The 20056-nt window shown below is 40.2% G+C and overlaps 2 protein-coding genes across 5 annotated transcripts in view; one reads left to right on the top strand and one right to left on the bottom strand.

Annotated features, from left to right (window-relative positions):
• The window catches only part of LOC119129041 (Kv channel-interacting protein 1), a 32495-nt gene extending 21748 nt beyond the window's left edge, over positions 1–10747 (top strand). For all 4 annotated transcript variants that reach the window (XM_037262033.1, XM_037262036.1, XM_037262037.1 and 1 more), the window contains exons 2-8: positions 5570–5694; positions 6343–6412; positions 6499–6569; positions 6634–6741; positions 7668–7772; positions 8039–8101; positions 9365–10747. In XM_037262033.1, coding sequence (XP_037117928.1) covers positions 5570–5694; positions 6343–6412; positions 6499–6569; positions 6634–6741; positions 7668–7772; positions 8039–8101; positions 9365–9412 — 590 coding nt within the window. In that variant the 3' untranslated portion in view covers positions 9413–10747. The remainder of the gene's footprint in view (positions 1–5569; positions 5695–6342; positions 6413–6498; positions 6570–6633; positions 6742–7667; positions 7773–8038; positions 8102–9364) is intronic.
• A 696-nt stretch (positions 10748–11443) lies between these two features.
• On the bottom strand, positions 11444–14245 carry LOC119129040 (T-cell leukemia homeobox protein 3-like). Its single transcript, XM_037262032.1, has 3 exons — positions 13637–14245; positions 12589–12826; positions 11444–11884 (listed from the first exon to the last, which is right to left on the bottom strand). Exons 1-3 carry the CDS (start codon positions 14040–14042, stop codon positions 11701–11703), a joined length of 828 nt encoding a protein of 275 aa, XP_037117927.1. The 5' UTR covers positions 14043–14245; the 3' UTR covers positions 11444–11700.
• Between the last annotated feature and the right edge of the window lie 5811 nt (positions 14246–20056).

The following is a 20056-nucleotide window of genomic DNA, read 5'->3' as shown; positions in this document are numbered from 1 at the left end:
TGTGCACAGTAGGAGTTTTCATGCAATGATATGCAAGATAAGTGGAGTTAAGCGTTACAATGAAGTGCTCACCTTGAGACTTGACTAACTGTAACCCCCCACCATCAGAGTTGAAAGTATGGCCGGCCAGGCCTGTTGCTAAGCGTACAGGCTCTTGGCTCAGCAGGGATGTAATTCTTCACCTCTGAATGTCTTTTTTCCACAGTACCCACATCAGTCATATCAGTCTAAAAGAAGGTCGTACAGTCATGCTGAGCACAGATGTGCAGTGTTTCAGACATGAGTCGTTTTGACTTGCCCCTCATTAACTGCCTGTAACAGTGACAATCAGTTGCAGCGGTACCTTAACTTACGAGTGACCTTACAAGTTTTTCGAGATTTGATTTGACGCAACAGCCACCCCCAGTTGAAGTTTACTGTCAAACTAATCATAAAGCAAAGAGAATTACACTTTTCACTTTAAAGGCTGCTATATCTTAACGCTAACAAACAATTCAAAATATCATAGACAGGCTTAAAATATAATCACTGTCATGGTGTTATAACCCTCAATGCAATAGATATTTGAATATAAATGGTACGGCAACATATGTAGACAGATGATATAACAGTATTCACAGGCATGAATACATTATACTATCTCTAAAACAGGACTGTACACAAAAAAGAACCAAATTTAGGGGATTAACGGCATTTCCATTCATTTCAACAGGGAAATATGACTTGAGGTATCAATGTTTTGAGCGAAAACCTGGTCAATGAATTAAACTCAGATGTGCCAGTTTGAGGCCTGAAATTGCATAACATTTTATTTGCCTGGCTGCTTTATTTGATGTTTTTACGACCCTTGAAATAATGTATTTGGTCACCTTTGAGGATCAGTGGCTCTGTTACTTACACAATGGCCTGCCCTCAATTAGGCTCCTTGCAACAGTGAAATTGTTAACATCCAAATTGTGGATGAGATCCTAAACTCGCGCTGTAAAACGTTATTGCGTTTGCAGCTTTTACATGCTGTAATTAGGGCTGTGGCAGCTGAAGTCTATTTTTAAGATACGCTTCTCCCTTCTTGGAGATCAACCCCCAACATTGCAAGTCAGTGCAAACCGTCTCTGCTTGTGCTGCAGATTACGCTAATTCTCTTCATGCTGATATCATAAAACGTAAGTGGGAAGTAAAGGGAGAAAATGGAAAGCAATTTTGGGCGTGCAATAGATAATGGAGAAAATAAGGAAATCAATCTTGATTGTAGCACGTTGTTATAGTAGACTGCTTCACTGTTGAGAGGCTCTGGGTTTGAATCTCAGCTCCGGCCTTCCTGTGTGGCGTTTTTATGTTAATTCCGTGCTTTCATGTCCCCCCCCATCTTCCACACACATACTTTGGCTCCTTCTCACACTGCAAAGACATGCATATTAGGTTGATTAATGATTATCTTTTGAGCGTGAAGGGGTGATTTTCTTGTGCCCTGCTATCGACCGTGACCAGTTCGCCCGGTACCCAAAGTCAGCTGGGATTCGCTGCAGCTCCCCATAACCCCGATGAGGACAAGTGGTATAGAAAATGGATAGAATCTGGCGTTTGAGATTGAAAAAAAAGTTGTTGCTCTTCTTTGGTGTGTCTGGGGGAATTTGGCGTTATTTTTCTCCGCTGACATTCATGACACTACTTTAATCCTTCAGACGAGTGCCAGATGAAGTGAGTTCAGAATTTCACTGAACATCTTATATTGTCTTTGGCATCAAATAATGGAACACCTTTGGCTTCCGAGTTCATTCTGGAAGTTGGATTCAGAAAGACGGACAAGAGGCCTGTGGAACATGCTTGCTTTAATGTCCCTGATGACAAGATACTCGAGTAGCAAAAGCTTCATCACATTCCAAATTATTCACAATTTGTAATGCTGCATTTGCTCCTCAGTATTCATGAATGAGTTAGTGATTGCACTGACACTCACCGCAATCAATGATTCATCTCAGACTGTCGAAAGAAGATAAATGGCTAATGTGCTGCTTTCGCCATATTACATCATAGCCCATTGAATTTGAAATTGACAGTCAAACAAAACAAGAAAGAAAGTAAAGTGAGCTTGGTGGCATTATGATTAATTTCTGGGGTTTTACCGTTGACATGATGATTAATGTCTCAAAGTTTGTAGCATTTTCAAGTCTGCATTCATCAGCCACTTCATAGGTTCACCTGCACATTCCAATGATGATAACTGCAAAATCTTTACAAATAAAAGTAGGCTCAGTGTTTTTGTTGTTGTATTTTGTAGTGATCGAGGGTTGTTTCTATTTGTCTCACCAAGCTAACCAAAAATAATACACACACAGTATGATGCATTGCAGTTGCTTTGCAGATTGTCAAATCGTTGTACTCTGCCCGGAGAATACTTCACCTTTTCATTTCCGTTCCATTTTTCCATTCACCTTAATCCCCCTATGTACTCTCCATTCATTCAGTCCAGCACCTCGCTTAATGCACATTACCGCCCCTCCCCCCTCAAATTGATTCACATTGATTCACATTTACTCGTCCAAACTAAAGCAATTCCACTGTTTTCCAAGGATTGTGCATTAGAGCAGTAATGCCACACACTGTTCATGAATTCAGCAGAGAGATGCTACACAATGGTCACAACAAGCAAATGATTATTGGCGCTAACCCTGAATGCATTTAACCATCCTGATTAAAAGGTATTTATATAGCTGAGCATAGTTTGAATGCCGGTCAAATTAAATTAAATGTTGCCCTTGATGCAACATTAAACTGTGGACAGTGCCGCCAGTATAAATGAAGTAAAGCATCCATTGACAATACTTTTTATTGATACAATACCGCCCTCTGTTGACTCTACTCGGACACACTGAATCTTGTTGATGCCAGTGTTTCCCAACCTCCAGTAAGCCAAACAAAAAAATGTCAACAAAGTGTAGGTACGTGGTACTTGAAAATGATCTTTACTCTCTGACAGGATATTTGTACCTTATGTCAATAGTAGTAATTGAAACTCGGACCGTACCGCTTTATCCTCACCAAATATTTTTAATTAAGTGAAATACTGTATGTTAATTTCACGAGGAGTACCTGACAATCTCTACACTGGTGATCACGGTGCTGTCTTTCATGCAGTTGGCGTGGATTCAACATATAGTATAAAAGAGGCCAGCCCAGATAATGAATGAATGAATGAATGAATGAATGAATGAATGAATGAATGAATGAATGAATGAATGAATGAATGAATGAATGAACGAACGAATGAATTAATGAATTAATGAATTAATGAATGCTTACGGATTCAGTGAATTTGCGTCAAGGCTAGGAATGAGCATAGCTTGGCATTGCAGGATTTTGCTGACAATGGAATAAGAAAAAAAAAAGTTTGCCTTGAGGCATGACAGTTTGTTAGAAAAGTGCACACCATTTTCTTAGTTATTAGTCAGAATGATATGAAACCCACAATATTTTATTTTGTGTGCAGGGTACAATTTTATTGTCACAAAGTATTTTTAGTATTTTATTTGTGTGTCATAAATATATTATGGGCACAAAAACACAAGCCTCCAAAATCCTCCTTAAAGTTTGTCAGAATTTATGTTGCGTTTTGCCGCCCTCTACCGGCATTTGATGGTCTTAGCAGACTGCATAGTTCTACACTGCAAGACTACAGTTTAGAAAGTGGTCATGCTGTCTCACTAGGTATATTCTTGGTTACTGGTCAGTATGCAGTAAAGGAGTCACTTTGTGGTAAATTCAGCCTCATGTTGTTCAGGGATAAACATAAGTGTTAATGGGGACAATTTATCAAACAGTGAGCCTTCCTCCAACACACACCTGCACATTTGCACATACACATCTCAGCACAAGGTGATTTTGTTATTGTTACACTTTATTCAGCCCGGACCCTCGAGTTACTTCCTTGTGCCCAAAGAGTGAAGGACACCTGGACTGAAATAAAGAGAGGAGGGGGGACACGGAATGGGATTTGCCCGGATAGAACCAAGGTCGACATATAGGAGTGGGACATGCCCTGGGGAGTGGTAGCATGGGAGCTGGGTGGTTCCACCTTATGAGAGAGGAGGGGAACAATTTAATCAAGTAAAAAAAAAGTCACGTAGTGAGAAGTAGATGTGCGGTTGAAAGAAGAAGTCACGTAGTCGGCGTGAGGTTGGACATCGAGAGCCTTACGGTTTGTGATAGATGGAGAAGACGGTGTAGGCAAAAGGGACATACTTGGCTGGAAAGTGACAGACATGGAGAAAGGGGAGCAGCGTGAGAACAGTTTACAAGCCATAGCAATCATTCTGCTATGCTGTGGGCTAATCAAGATGTTGCACCTACTAGGAGTCATCTCAGTAGAAGGTGAGTCAACATAGACCACTTTTAGCCAATCTTTAGCAACGCATGCACTTCCTAAAACTTTGTCAGTGCAGAGTTTCTGTTATATTTTTTACTGGGGGATTTGCATTTATTTATTACGATTCATACAGATATTTCCTATTATCCTAAAAGATTGTAATCATTCCTGTTTTCTTGCTTTATTCAGTTTACTTCACCTCTACTGACCTACATGTGGCAATCAAATTGTTTTTGAAAAAAACAAAAAATAAAAAAAATAAAAAATATAGGTATATATATATATATATATATATATATATATATATATATATATATACTTGTGTGTGTGTATATATATATATATATATATGTATATATTATTATGGTATATATATGTATGTATATATATACGTATATATATACATATACATATATATATATATATATATATATATATGTATGTATATACGTATATATATACATATATATATACCATAATAATAACCATAATAATACCATATACCATAATAATAACCATAATAATAAACATATATATATATATATATATACACACGCTTACTGCATACTAGTGTACTTTAGTTGAGGACATGTCACCTTGTATTGTGCGTGCATTAGAGCATCTCTGCCTGTGGCAATAATTTGGTTGATTCTATACATTTTACATTAAGAGATTATTTGGGTCTTTCAATGAGATGATTGCAAGCTCAACATTGACCTTCAAAAGTTACATTGAAAATGCTCGAATCAGCATGTTGTGATGACCCGAAATAAAAAATGTACGATTATAAGGACATTTGACAGGCTTTTTAATAGACCTGCTGCACAGATGAAATTGTCTGGAGCGGAAAGTGCACAATGAACTTTGTCCTCTCGTGACCCTCAAATGAAGCTGAACAGGGATCTGCTTCAACAACTCAACTTAGTAAACTGCTGAACAATGTGACTCAAAATACTGTGCACTGGCAAAAGAACAGTCAGTGTTGTCGTTGATAGCTTGATAGATGGATATAACTCTGCATTCAGCATGAATTGCCACATCACTGTGTGTTTGGTCAAATTCAGTCGTGGTTTGTCCTCTCCCATCTACCCCTGCAGCGATGAGTGTATAATGGCGGGTTAAAAATAGGAGGAGCCATTCAACTGACCTTAGCCTATAGAAAATTGATGCATGTAAACCAAACTCCTTTTGTTTGTGTGTCACCAGATAAAGCTGATGACGACCTGGAAATGACCATGGTGTGCCATCGACCAGAGGGCCTTGATCAGCTTGAGGCTCAGTCCAACTTCAGTAAAAGAGAACTCCAAGTGCTGTACAGGGGGTTCAAGAATGTACGTCATTTCACATCACGTATCACATTGAAAGTAGCAGTATTTGTCATACATTAGCCGATTCAACACTTTTCAGTATGACGCAGTTCACTGCAAACTCCAACCATAATAATAAACATTGTAAATTTAAATCAGCCCATTAGTGTCCAACATGCCTGATCATTTTCTCTCATTTAATCACGAGAGTGTACCTAATGATGGAGATCAGTGACAATGCGATAAAACCATTTTGCATAAGAGAGAAATCCCTCTAATAGTTAAGTATTGCTTAGAAATTAAAGTTTAATCCTGTCAGTTTATTAGTTATTGTTGCAGCCAGAGGCTATGTAGAATAAAACACGCATGAGTGTGCATTTCTCTCCATGTGTAAAGTATTTAAATTGCATTTCTGCATAATAAGTTTATTGAAGTAAGCCTCATGTCTTTTCATTTTATTGTCTCTTTGCAAAATGCATGTGAAATTCGCTATGTGGTTTCAGTAAACAATCTGATTTCAACTACATAATTAAACAGCAGCCACAGCGTCTTGCCATTTGTTTATATATGCCATGCTTTAGTTACCTCACATTATTTACCGTGCCACACTCAAGCGCATTCTCTCATGTTTTCCTCATTTGTGACAGGTCATTATTGCTTGTGCTTTTCCAGGAGTGCCCGAGTGGAATTGTCAGTGAGGAAACCTTCAAGCAAATATACTCCCAATTTTTCCCGCATGGAGGTCAATCCTTTTCCGTTGTTGTTGTTTGACCAGCATATTTGTCCAATGACGAATGCACTCTTGTATCCTTGCACTCACTCCTGCAGATGCCAGCACCTACGCACACTACCTGTTTAATGCCTTTGACACGGCACAATCGGGCACCATCAAGTTTGAGGTAAAGCTCAGGCTTTCTTTAGCATGATTTCCAGCTTGTCTGATGCTTTTTTGTCCTTCATCAGGATTTTGTAACAGCTCTGTCCATCCTGCTGAGGGGCACCATTACAGAGAAGCTCCAGTGGACTTTCAACCTCTATGACATCAACCGAGATGGATACATTAACAAAGAGGTGATGACACAGGCTGCTCACATCTGTGGTTGGTTTGCTACAAGGACATGATGTCACATTTTCTTACCATTTACATGAATCGGAAATATTAGAGAGTGACACGGTAAAATAATGGTTAGCACTTCTTTGATTGAATTGCTGCGCCGCGACTTCCCGTTTGAGGTTTTCGTGTTTTTATCATGCTTTTCTTCGGGTACTCCCACAATATTTAATTTGTAATTTCGATTTCTTTGTGTGTCTTGGCATGTGAAGAGGTTGACAATAAAGCGGACTTTGACTTTGACTTTTGACTTTGATATAAAAGCATGCCTGTCATGTAACTGAACGCTCCACTAGTGTGAGTGTGAATACTTGTTTATATGTTCTCTGTGAATTTTATACCATGCACTACAAACTGCAACCAAAATTTGCAACATCATCCAAAACTGCAGTTTTTGCTTCATTGTAATTTCATTGGGAATACAGCTCAGGAGCTTTAGTCTACTTTAATCTGACATATTTGTCATGATGTGTTGCAAAATTGTAAATGATGTGCTCACACTTAAAGTCAAGGTCAAGCAGCACCCGAAATGAATTAAACGTGCACCTACCGACCTGGAAAATGTTTGCCAAGCTTAAAGACAAGCAGATAAAAATTGCAAGAACAAAGCAATATATTTTGCTTTGATGGTTCTCTGGTACAATAGCAACATACTTTTTAAAAGCTGGAAGAGGGGGAAGTTGGGACTGTTGCCTCCCTCTGACCTGACCCCAATGATGGATGGATGAATTAATGTCTACGGCATTTAACTCAATACTGAGCACCCATCATTTTGATACAGCTATTGTAATCAGTTTGCGGACGTGTACCTAAGGAAGTGTCCAACCTACATTTTTGTGTTGAAAGTGTGGTTTTTGTTTTTTTTGTCTTGGTGTGTCCTTCACAGGAGATGACAGACATTGTCAGAGCCATTTATGACATGATGGGCAAGTACACATACCCTGCCTTGAAAACAGATGCACACAAGCAGCATGTGGATGCCTTCTTTCAGGTAACAAAATGAACTCTTCCAAAAAGAATACACTCAATCACTTTTATCAAAAAACACTTTTTCCAATATGGTCGGAGAGCCTCCTGCAGAAGGCCCACACAATCGAACCCAGAACCTCAGAGCTGATTGGCAAATATGTTAACTCAGACCACACATTTTTCTTCCGTGCAAAAAAACAAAAACAATGTTATATATGGGAATGTTTTGCAAACTGCATTTATATATTTGAAAAGTTAACCTGGCAGCGTGTGTGCTTTTTTCCACAGAAAATGGATAAGAACCGAGACGGTGTGGTCACCATTGAGGAATTCATCTATTCTTGTCAAGAGGTACTCTACATTTGATTTTTTTCTCAGCAACCTGAGAATCTTGCTAATTTGGTTAAAGAGTGTTATTGTTATTGGTTTGCACTCAGTGCAGGTGTGAGTGAAACAATGGCATAGCGGAATTCTATTTGGCTTCTTCATTGTTTATATGTGCCTCGCTCACTGCTACAGAGGGAGCATCTTGCATGTTATTAGAACACCTGTGCCATTCCTCTTATAATGCATTATCCAGTTTTTATCAGACAAACAATTGCGATCCAATGCAAAAGATGCATTAAAAAAGATGCACAAAATATAATCATGTTTAGTTTTGAGCAATCCTGTCAGATCTTATTTTATGTTGGGGATGGCCCTTAACCGATAAGGAGACATTTGCATTTTGTTCCACACTTTGCAGCAGTTTGAAGATGTCTCAAAAAAATTAACGAAAATGATCAGGGGCAGAGTTATGAAATAAATTTTAAATTATTAGTTCAAAAATCTTGCAAAAATCAGATTGCCAAACCAATTGTTCCTCCATCCATCCCCTCAGGTTAAGAGTCTGGCTGTCACCCTTGACAGAACATTTGGTCTGCGCACTTCCATTTACAAAACATCAGATTCTACAGTCAATCCCTCATACCCATCAGCATCGCCATCCTTGTCAATAGCCCGGTCACATCCCACCTGAATTGTTGGAACGCTTCTTGCGGATCTACCACTCAGACTTCTTGCATAAACATCAGCTGCTCCAGAATGTTAACTGGCTCCCAATCAAGCAGATAATTGTCCCTCCAATTTTAAATTGCATCCAGGACTCATTTTTCCAGTATGTACTACATGTCGCCTGATTTCTACAGATTTGATCAGGTCCTTTTTGGTTTGCTGTAGGGTGAGCTAGTGGTATAAACTACAACCACGGTATAATAAATACTTTGTTAAATTAATCCTTAATTGTAGAAATGAAATTGTTGAAATAGTATTGGATTGGATCTCATTTTGCACTGCGTTTGATGCCTCCGATATTTCTATCTTCCCTTGTGTCAAAGTATCCATTTCTTTTCAGCTATTCTGTTTGTATCTAACTATAAATGACCACAAATGTCAACAGAAAATGTGGCAACATTTATAGCCTCAATCTTTCTATACAGTTAGAATCCAACTGTATAGAAAGATTGAGGCTTGTTTATAATTACGTTGTACACACTGCCCTCTAGCGGCCAGTCAACTAAATGACTTGTCAGATGAACTGCCCTCATCCCCTTTCTATGCTCTTGTTTTACACAGGACGAAAACATCATGAGGTCTCTTCAACTCTTTGAAAATGTCATCTAGAGATCAAGTGGAAGAAGGCCATGGCCAAGTGGAGTGGAACAAAGCAAAGAAAAAGTATACTTAAAACAAAGTGACTTTCCACTTTCACGAAACAACACGGAAGGTATTTCACTGAAACAGGGTGAAGACATCAATAGAGCTCAAAAAAGTCCCGCAGAATTGTACCTGCTTTGTTTGTTTCCGTCACATGGTTAAGTGTTCATTTTGTGTAAAGCCTCTCACTTTTTAATGAGCACACAAGTGGACAGTCACTAAGCAGGACTCAAGTGGTTGATAATAATTGTGCTCTTTGTGAATCTCTGTCAGTCCCCCCCAAAAAATGGAGCAATATTGTCATGCATGCAGGGAGGAGCATCTATTTAAGTAAGTGTGTCATACAATAGGGCAGTCATGGGGCTCACACGTCACCCGATTTCTGCCACAGCCATCAATGAAGAGAGAGCAACTTGCGTGTTCCCGCTGGTGTCCGTTAAGAGTCTCACTGTTGTAACAATATTGGATTAAATGTTCTATTTGTTGCTTCTGCTTCAAGAAAGGGGTCGTTGCTGCTCGTCTGTGTCTTTTTGCCTCATTCAGCGTAGGTGGAAATATAATACCTGCAGTTATGCTTTGGCCGGTCAGCAAAAAGATGTTCACTTTGGCACATAGAAGGACTCTGAAAGGTGCATGTGTGTCCTATGTGACGTTTTTGTTTGCCTGAAAAATAAAACGACATTTGTTGGAGCATGTAATATCATATTATGTGCAGCGAAACAGACAGATTGGTATGGAAAAACAGTTCAGATTGGAATTTCCAACATCGTTGACCAAAACTTTCACTGTGAGGGAGCGGCAACTGTATGGGAGGATGTCAAAAATGTGACTTTTTGAAGAAAAATGAGACTGATTTGTTATTTCAGAAGCCATTTTGTTTGAGCCATTGTTTGAGAGAACAGTGGGGACGTAATGGAACCTCTGCTCTCGGTGCTTTACCACAGCAGGCACTGTTCTCAGTAGAATTTGATAGAAAATCATGCAAAAGTTTACAACTGGACTTACACCACATTTCACCGCAATATTACTTTTCAAAAAATGAGGAAGAGGGCTTTATTTTTATTATCATCATTTTTGTCATAATAAAAATGATGCTTTAAGCACCCATTCCATTTCTAATTCACTCCGCCACAAATCCTATTGAATTCTCACGAGAACAGGCTCCGGTGTGGCAGCTCATCCAGACATGTGGGCAGGAGTACAGATTGATGGACAACATCAAACCTGTTGGAATGAACTTCTGTGTGCTGAATTGTTGTAAAAAATGGATATATTTATCAATAAACTTTTTTTAAGAAACAATCGCGGGTTATCTTGTTGTGGCTTTTGTTGATGTCACGATACTTGAAAGAATTTGCTCACAAAACATTTGTATTTGTACTGTTGTCCACACAATAAAAGTACAAAAAAGAATACTGTACATCCTTTCATGGCCCACAAACAAACCATATTAACATACTTATGAGGACAAATACACACTGAACATGCATCACCCTTATTATCCAGCATTTAGCCTGCTCTTTTCTTAATTTCTTTATTTGTATTTATTGTGTAACATTTTAGGTGCACCGAATGTTATATATATACAAGTGATTGTGCCAGTGCAGCGTAAATAAATGGGTTAAATCCTTATATAAATTTGCCCAAGTGAGGCTTTAAGTGCAGTATAATTAAAAACCTTTATGTGAATAATATTTTTGTTTGGTTTAGCAGGGCACAGTCAATTTTAGTGCATGCGTCTACCTTATTTGCCGTTACCCTTTTCAAATATGAGCCTAATGGCTCATAAAACCTTGAAATGTAGTATCCTTTAAATTTTCGGGATTTAATGAGATATTGACTTATGATACCTCAGTGTACACACTTGGCTGGCTGGTACCTGCTGCCACGCAATCTCCCGACTGAACAGGACAAATACAAGCAGATTGGAAGACGATTTGTTACGTGATTAGACGTTTTGAGGTTTTTGCCCCTTTCGGTCCTTTTATTTTTTTGGGTGGGGGGGATATGAAAAAGTCTCAGAGGTGAAAATTGAAGTCCCATTTGCTTCGTGATTGACGTCACTCACCCCCAAAAATGTGCAAGGTCTAATTTCACCGCTCAGACGTCCTCTATTTGTCTTGCAATTTCCCATCCATCAAAGTTCACTCGCAAATTTACTGTTCTCACATGGCCCCCGCACCGAAAAGTGGATCTCGTCATCCTATTGGGAATAACAGATGACGCCCATCGATTCGAAGTCTGGTGTCACGTCTCTACTCTCTGTCCTCGGCCCATGGCTGCAGGTTCTGCAGGGCATAGAGGGAGGAGTTGTGCGCGCACAGCGGGTCAGACACAGCGGATTCGCCCAGGGACTTGTGCAGGGCGGACTGCTGCAGCTGCAGGATGAGCCGATTGGCCTGCTGGCGCTCCGCCTCCCGCTCCTCCGCTGTCTGCCTCCTGACGCGAGCGCAAATCAAATATTAATATGAGTTCATAATAAGAGAGGGGATAAAAAAAGTTTCACATTTAAAGCCAACATGATACATTTGTGTGAGTGTTAAGAAAATTATTGTTAACATTTGGTAAAACTGTTTGAGTTATTTTTTCCAAATAAAAATCAATTTCTCTCAAGAGTATTAACAAGAGTATTTGATGCAAGCATTTAAGCATGAAATTCCAACTTCAGTCATTAAATTATATGTTCATTAAGGCGTTTTGATAAACAAAAATACATGTATTTGTTATGTCTTTCAATATTATTTTCGCTTGACACATTTTTAAGTTTTAAAATGTGCGTTTGTCAATACTCAAGTTATGAGTGCACTTATACACTCCCAGAAATGAGCAAGGAGGAGGAGGGACGTATTTGTTACTAGTTTATAGAATGAAAAAAAAAAAGGTTTTCTTGTGCAACGTTTATGTGAAAATTGTATATAGCTGAGCGTTTTGCCCCTTTGTTTTTATTTTCTATTTTTTAACACACTTTAAAAACCCCAGTGTTTTTATTCCGTGTCACCGAGGTCAATGAACAGGAAATTGTACAATTTACCTGGTGATTGTAACGAGCCGCACGTCGCTCGTTTTCAATTTAAAACGCGGGTTTAAAAAAAAAGAGTTAACACCAAGACGCGGGTTTAAAAAAAAGAGTTAACAATAGACACCTCCACTTGGTTCTGCGGTTCTGGAACCAGGTTTTGACCTGCGCGTCGGTCATTTTGAGGCTTTTGGCAAGGGCTGCCCTCTCGGCGCTGGCCAAGTACTTCTGGCGGTGGAAACGTTTCTCCAACTCGCAGATCTGCACTCTTGAAAAGGACGTGCGCGGCTTTTTCCTTTTGGGGGGCGTCCGGTTCTGGTACGGGTGGCCTATCCGCCGCGTCACCGAGAATGGAACCAGAGCCGCTGGATGAGGACAGAGAAAGACACGGTGAGTGTAAGCACCCACACAATTCAGCGTAAAAAATATTTAGGTCCTAACATTGACAAGTTATCACACGGCGCACATTGCATACTGACTAAGACGCACTGACTAAACTACTACGCAACTCCAACACAGTCTTTTAAAAATTGCCTTACAAAATTGCTCTTATTAAATTGAGTATGTATTTCTTAGGTAGAGCCCTGCTTGTTTTTTTTGTTTTTGTTTTAAGTCGAGCGAAAGTAGAAATTATTTTAATGTGTTACCATGGTCTTTTCATTATTTACATGACCAATTGAATATTGAATCTTGACATTGTGTTTTGATTGCTTTAACCAAGTCAGATACAAGTAAGACATATATATTTTCACCCTCTAAATAACTATGAAATATTAAGGGATTTTAATGCGCACATTTCTTTTTTAAACAAAAGGAAATATTTGCGTTCATTTACTTTGTATCTTGAAAAACATTTCGATGTTTATGAAGCTCTCTGAGTTTCCATTTTAGTTCATTATGAAATGGCTTACATTTCAATGCATTTGTGCAGATTTAAAACCTATGACAAAAAGAAATCAAGATTGAAGTGTAGCTATTTAAGACCTGGATGAGTAACGTGCTGTTCTTTCACTAATAAAAAAAGAAAAAGGAAAGTGGATGATTGAGCAGGCCCTCGTTTATGATATTTGTGGAGCCATCAATTCAGTAGTAGTCGCTAAAATTATAAATAAATATCTACATTTTGTATGTACAACATATTTTATATCTATCAGCTAGTGGAACGGCTGGCCTACCAGATATTCTTTCCTTAGCGAAGCGGTTTCCTATCCAGGGGAAACACAGACCCCCAAAGCCCGGCACGGCGCTCTGAACCGGGGTTTGCGGTCCCGGCGCTGCCATAGGTCTGTGGGCCGGCACTCGAATCACTCCTCGGCTTCCCACACTCCTGCTCTCCCCGTACGAGACCGACGCCTCCGCCGGGGGCATGACACCGGACAGGGAGATGGACAAAGCCGTGTAGGCAGGCGCGCTGCTCCCGGTCGGGCTCCCTAAGCTGTAGTAACCGTCCCCGCCGCTTACATTGCGATGTCTTCCGGGCCCGTTGTCTGACTCCGTCCCGGCTCCCAAGATCTGATCGATTCCGAAGCTGATGGGTTCGTGCTGGGTCGATTTAGGAGGAGGGCTCGGTGCTTGGTCCATCTCGGCGGTTCGAATTGAAAGTGGATCTTTTTTCTTGTTGTTCTGGAGGACTCACCGCTGGGTCAAACTGGTCCTAAAGTGGGATAAGTCTCCATGTCTATCCGGCGCATCCAAGCTTTCTGGGTTAAACAGGCCGTTATGGAGGTACCGAGTCGTCTTGTGGTGGCGTTTGTTAAACTTTGATGGACATTTGTGGCGCTCCATCCTCCTGATCCTCCTCCCCCCCCAAAACGCAGCGTCTGACAGCTCCATCCTCCTCCTCCTCTCTCTTTCCTCACCTTTCATTGGCTGGCAGCGGGATGACTGATTGAATGTTAATGTAGGTAGGACGTCAATTTGGCACGATGAGCGAATTATAATCTACAATACTAGGCGCATTTTGAGGGATTGTCATGCGTTGTGGAAGCAGCGATTTGCAGCTAATACTTTAAAAAGTATTTTATTAATGATGTAAAAGTGCATTTAATTGCACGCAGTCCATTTCTTTATTTCAAACACCTTTTTGCTTAAATTTGACTGTCGATATTTCGTTTTCCACTATTATAACAGTGCAACATGCAAAATAGTATTCCAGTGTCATTTCAGGTTATTTTATTATAAACCAGGCATCACCTGATTCATTTTAACAAGTGCTGTCATTCAAATTATCATCGTTGGAGGTGTTTCTAATATTTTTTTCTGCTAATTATCCAATACCAAGTGTTCAAATCCCTTTTTATCTGTTAAATGCTGAACAATTCTAGCTATCTTCTTCGATGTCAATATAAACGTGGGACATTTTCCATTTGCAGCTCTTATATATATGTACATTCAATTCTGCTGGCATGGACTACCAAATGGAGTGCCGCATTTTTCTTACACAAATTTATTTTTAAGGTAAAAAAATATTCTTGTTTGATTTGGTATAGAGAAAAATCCCATGGTGCCAAATTGTTTATTTGAGTTAATGTCACTCACACCATTATTATTATGAAATATGTTAATGACTTTATATGTGGTTGATTGTGCACAGAAGATGTTGAAAGCCATTAATTTAAAAGGCAAGCTCTCGCCAGCATGCCCATTGAGCTTGGCAAAGTGCTCGAATGCTTGCCTTGTGCCACATTGAGTGAGCTGACAAGGCACGGCCATGGGCTACTTCAGATAAAGTGCTTGCGCCTCTGGAAGCTGCTTGAGCTCTCACATCCAATGGAACACGTGCCCAAATTGGCCCCATAATCAGATTTCCACCAACTTGTCTCTAATGCGCTTGCCCCTTGGCTGTGGCAGGGGCCTTTTTAGGAGATCACATTACTTCACTCTAACAAACACAAGGTTCAATTATTGACAAGGTGGGTTTATTTGGTACCTGTTGTAAAGAGTTGGCCACTAATGCGTTTTTATTTGGTGGAGTTTAATAGCTCAGTGCACATTTGCTGGCCAAATCTTAAAGAACAAAAAACACATCTACATGCCTATAGCACTATTTGTAAGAACACACATTTCCATGATTGTTCTGAGAAATCCGTTTTTTTTTTTTAATAAAAACAGTGGCGTGCAGCTTCACATACATCATACTGATGTGCGTTGAAGTAATATTGCTTTATTTAGCTATAGAGGAATAAAACATTGTACAGACAACAATAATGTGAGTTGAAAAGGCTTCTTTGAAATTAATTTCATAGTACAGTATATGTATTATTGCAATTAGAGTTTGCATTGAACTGTAATTCATTGAATGTGTTAGATACAGTTTTTTTGTCTAATTTATTTTACTAGATGAGAGGGCAAAATTTTTGTAAAACATTTGCAGTGCAGTCACCATGATACAAACAAAATTTGCAGGCATGACCGCAATAGTGATATAGGTTTTTATAGCTTTATGAAAGTAGTTTACTTTTTAAAAATGTAATTGTAGTATTATGCTTGTGCACCCTAATAAAGTGGCAATTTGCTGGTTTGGCTAATGCAATCCTGCAGGATCATGACAGTATAATACTTTGAATGCCTCTTTTGACATGTTAAAAAAACCATGTATATAATAATGTTCACGGTCTTACGATAAAAACGCATGCTAATGGTCAATATTGTTTTATTCATTTTATACCGCGAGAGACCCGAATAGAAAGTTTGCATTCAGTAGAAAAATAATAAATAAAGAGGCATCTTCTTTAATATCCAGTCTAGTGAAGCAAATAAGAGCTGGGACGAGGCCTGGGGTGTTCGTTTGGCAATATGGACAGACTGACTGGAGTGAATGAGTGAGTGAATGAGTGAGTGAGTGAGTGAGTGCGTGTTGGCTGCCTCTAGCCGCCATATGGGAGCTCACCAGTGGCTTTTGATGGGGAGAATTGGTCTGTTAAAAGCTGTCATCAGTTTGTTTTTATGTTTCTCTTGGTGACATTTAACAAAGCTAATTCCATCCCTAAACAGTGACACACATGCCTGACAAAAAGATAAAATGAAGTCGATTTTAATCCAAAGCATTTGCACTGCTGCTTTTTTTGTAGACGTATAGTGCAGAACATGAACGGAATGGTGATGAACCGTGTGATAAAAATGATAAATCGGAACATTTAGCCATGACTGCTTTATTGAAAGGGCGCTAAACCTGCACAGAGTGGCCGTGCACCTACTGTTCGAAGATGTAGCTAATCCGTTGTAATCTGGGATTAAGAGATTATAGCACATTAATTGACACCACTACACTCATAAATCTACATGCAACCTACAGTGTTGTTTTACGCTTAGCCGTCTTAATTTCAGAAATAACCACATAGTAGTAGTTCCTGCTTTTAGGACGCAACCTGGAGGGCAGGAGGCCAAAATATGAAGTACGGTATTGCTCTTTTGACAGGCGGCAATTAAGTCTTGCACGCATACATTAATCCTCCTTTTTCCCACTGCGGGCAATATAAAAGCTGACAGGATGACGCCAAACGTCCCCAAAAGGAACGACAACAAAAGAGTGAAAGAGTACGATTTGTTTGAGAAATTACCACTTGATCTGCATAATCGGGGTGTGCATGGTCTGCAGCTCGGTACCCGGGGGCTGCGTTTTTATTGCTTGTCTCCTCAACGTTATCAATTTCAGCGGCGCGCCTCACTCTTTTTTTTTTTTCTTTCTTATTCTTTAAAGGGGGGGCACGCCGACTGCTTGTGAATAATGAATGACACGCTTTTATATTGTCGCTAAAGTGCCCGTGATGTTCGAATATGAAAAGGCAGCGGTAAGTAATAGTGCATTTAAAGGGGATGTAGTGTGTTATTATGATGTAAAGGAGAAGCGGAGAGTGAGATAGGAGAGAGAGAGAGAGATTGTTTTATTACAATAAGAGGAGATGAGTTTGCCTCGCAGCCAAACGGGGGAGCAGTTAATGAAACTTTACCGCAGCTAACGATTTCCCCTCCCTCGCTCTTAAAACCGCCCTTATGAAATATTTAAACTCTTTAATATAGGTAGTATTAGGACCAAAGACAGTGCATGGCATGGGCCATCTGACAACATTTACAAGGCTGATGATTCCTTTTTTTTTTTTTTTTTTTTTTTTTTTAAGTGGGGTAAACAAAGCTTTACGGCCCCAGCAGCATTGAGGAAAAGTCGTGGAATAAATCACATCATATTGAGTGCAATAAAGCCACAATGTGTTTTACTGTTGCAGGGACTTGATTTAGTCGAATTTACACATCTCCCCCCATCCCCTGCACGCATAGAGATGCAGCATGGAGTTTCATGCTCTCAGCCCAAGAGGAGCGAGTACAAGGGTGTGGGGAGGGGGGGCTTCATGCTTGTTGGTATAGTGTTTCATATTGACATGCTCAGTGGGATTGTTGCTTGAGATGAGAGATATGGATCCCCCATTGGGGAGCGTGCAGGCCAGGACCACTAACAGCAGCATCCTCCTTGTTGTGGTCTTTGAACTCTGTGTGGACATTATTTATCTGCTGACACTTGTGCTAGCACATTTAGGGAAACTGTCAGGTGGATATACCAATTAAAGATGACACAGGACAGGACATTTCATTAGGTACATCTGTACAGCCAAATTAAAGGCACTGCAACATTTCTGCATTTTAATTTGATCACAGGTTTATTCTTGTGGTTGTCTGCAGTGGCGTAGAACTCCACTGCATCACTTAATGGGCGCAGCAATAGTTTCATTGGATTATCTTTGAGGAAATTCGACTTAATCTATTCCTACAGTTAGATCAAATGCCTTAATCATGATAAAATTCTCCGGCCACAGTCACTTTTAGTCAGAATAATTAAAAAGCCATCTCAGCTTTTTTTTTGTACTGATAAACATGCACAACAGCTGCAGTCACACCATTCTTTTTCTCAGTGTGGTCAAAATACTGTATACACGTCAGAGCAGTTGTAAAACACACCTATCTACAACCATGAGAATGTTAAATGAACATTTACCTGATAATGTCAATCAAAACTGAGCATCATCATTATCTCTCTCGCTCTCTCTCTCTCTCTCTCTCGCTTTCTCTCTCGAATAAATAATCAAATTGTTTAAATAGATTGAATAGATTAGTCTGACTTTTCAATTTTTTATTTATTTTTTTAAATAACTTGATCAGCTACAAAATCTTGACTGTGTAAATCCAATATTCTATTAGAACAAAATGCATTCTCATCAAAATTGCAATACATAATGGCATTACCAAGGATAAGTATGTTCTGTGAGTACGCAAATGAAAGTCAGTACAGTAAGGCAGAAGTTGCCCCCCCTATTGCACCAGTAAACTGAAGAATAATACACTGTAAAAGAAAACAACAAAAAAGATCAACTTTAAATATGCATACTGCACACAAATCAGTAAAAAAAAGGACACCAGGATGCTTATTCAACCACAAAGGATACACTGATATGTCACATGAAGGAACAATAAGCCTGGGCAGCGAGCGCATGTGCGTGTGTGAGGGGCATGGAGCACGTTTGGCCTGTCTGATGGTTGAACGCATGGCTGCCTCTTCACGCTAGTTAAGAAGGAGGGAGCGGAGGATGAGAGGGAAGGATGTAACCACACTGGTCAGAATTAAAAGGGATGCGCCGGGAGAGGAAGATGGATGGTCATGTGAGAGAAAGAGTTAAAGCATTAAAGGACATCATTTTGGGCCTGATGATAATTGAACACACATTTGGACAAGAGGGTTCTTGTATCCTTTTCAATTTCTTTGGATTTGATTTTCTAATCTTTTTTTTTTTTTAGTATATTTTCACTTAGAGGATTAAATGGGATACGTTTCAAGACGGACCCAATGGAGAGAATATGACTAATGTAATGAATAAACTCCCGGTCCCGCTGTAACGACTTTTGAGTGATTTATACGTGCGTGGGACGGGAGTGTGCCAGCCAGCGTGTTGTTAAGAGCAGCTGAGTTGTCTCGAACGCCCCTGGTCTGGGGCTAATGCGCTAATTCATTACTGCTTGTAGTCAAGTCGCCTTGTGTCAGAGGCGCGCGCCCCTTCTCTCTATCTGCGCTCTCTCCGCTTCATAAAAGCCGATTATCCCGCGTGTCGCCACCGTTCCACCAATTCTCCCCTGCCTCTTGACCTCCTCACCCCTCCTGTTGACTGCCCACGGGGCGCTCATGCAGGGGAGTAGTGGGGCAGAGGAGGGAGGGGAGGTGACAGAGGACCAGCTGCCACCAGTCATAGTGCACTGGTGCCTGGCAGAGGGATCTGCACTTCAGCCTCCTGCTTTGCTGGGCCTTCTGGACCCTCAGGGTTGTAGGGCTTGGAGTGTCGGGGGGGGCACCACCCTCATGCCACCAGCCCCACCTGTCTTGCTCCAGGCGTAAGAGTGTGAATGATTGAGGACACGCACGTTAACTCAAATGTACTTAAATGTGCACGCACGCACGCACACACACACACACACACACACACACACACACACACACACACACACACACACACACACACACACACACACACACACACACACACACACACACACACACACAGACCTCCGAAATGTCCATCTGCCTCTGTATGGTGTGAATGCTGCTGAGTCAAGCC

The sequence above is a fragment of the Syngnathus acus genome, chromosome 10 (genome assembly GCF_901709675.1).
Source record: "Syngnathus acus chromosome 10, fSynAcu1.2, whole genome shotgun sequence".
In the NCBI taxonomy this organism is placed as follows: Eukaryota; Metazoa; Chordata; class Actinopteri; order Syngnathiformes; family Syngnathidae; genus Syngnathus; species Syngnathus acus.
This window is presented reverse-complemented; position numbering and strand designations above follow the sequence as displayed.

Coding starts and splice junctions, on each gene's coding strand:
- LOC119129040 (XM_037262032.1), bottom strand. CDS start 14,042: ATGGACCAAGCACCGAGCCCTCCTCCTAAATCGACCCAGCACGAACCC. Junction 12,827..13,636: donor CGCTAAGGAAAGAATATCTG/GTAGGCCAGCCG, acceptor GTCCTCATCCAG/CGGCTCTGGTTCCATTCTCG. Junction 11,885..12,588: donor AACCGCAGAACCAAGTGGAG/GTGTCTATTGTT, acceptor CGCTCGCGTCAG/GAGGCAGACAGCGGAGGAGC.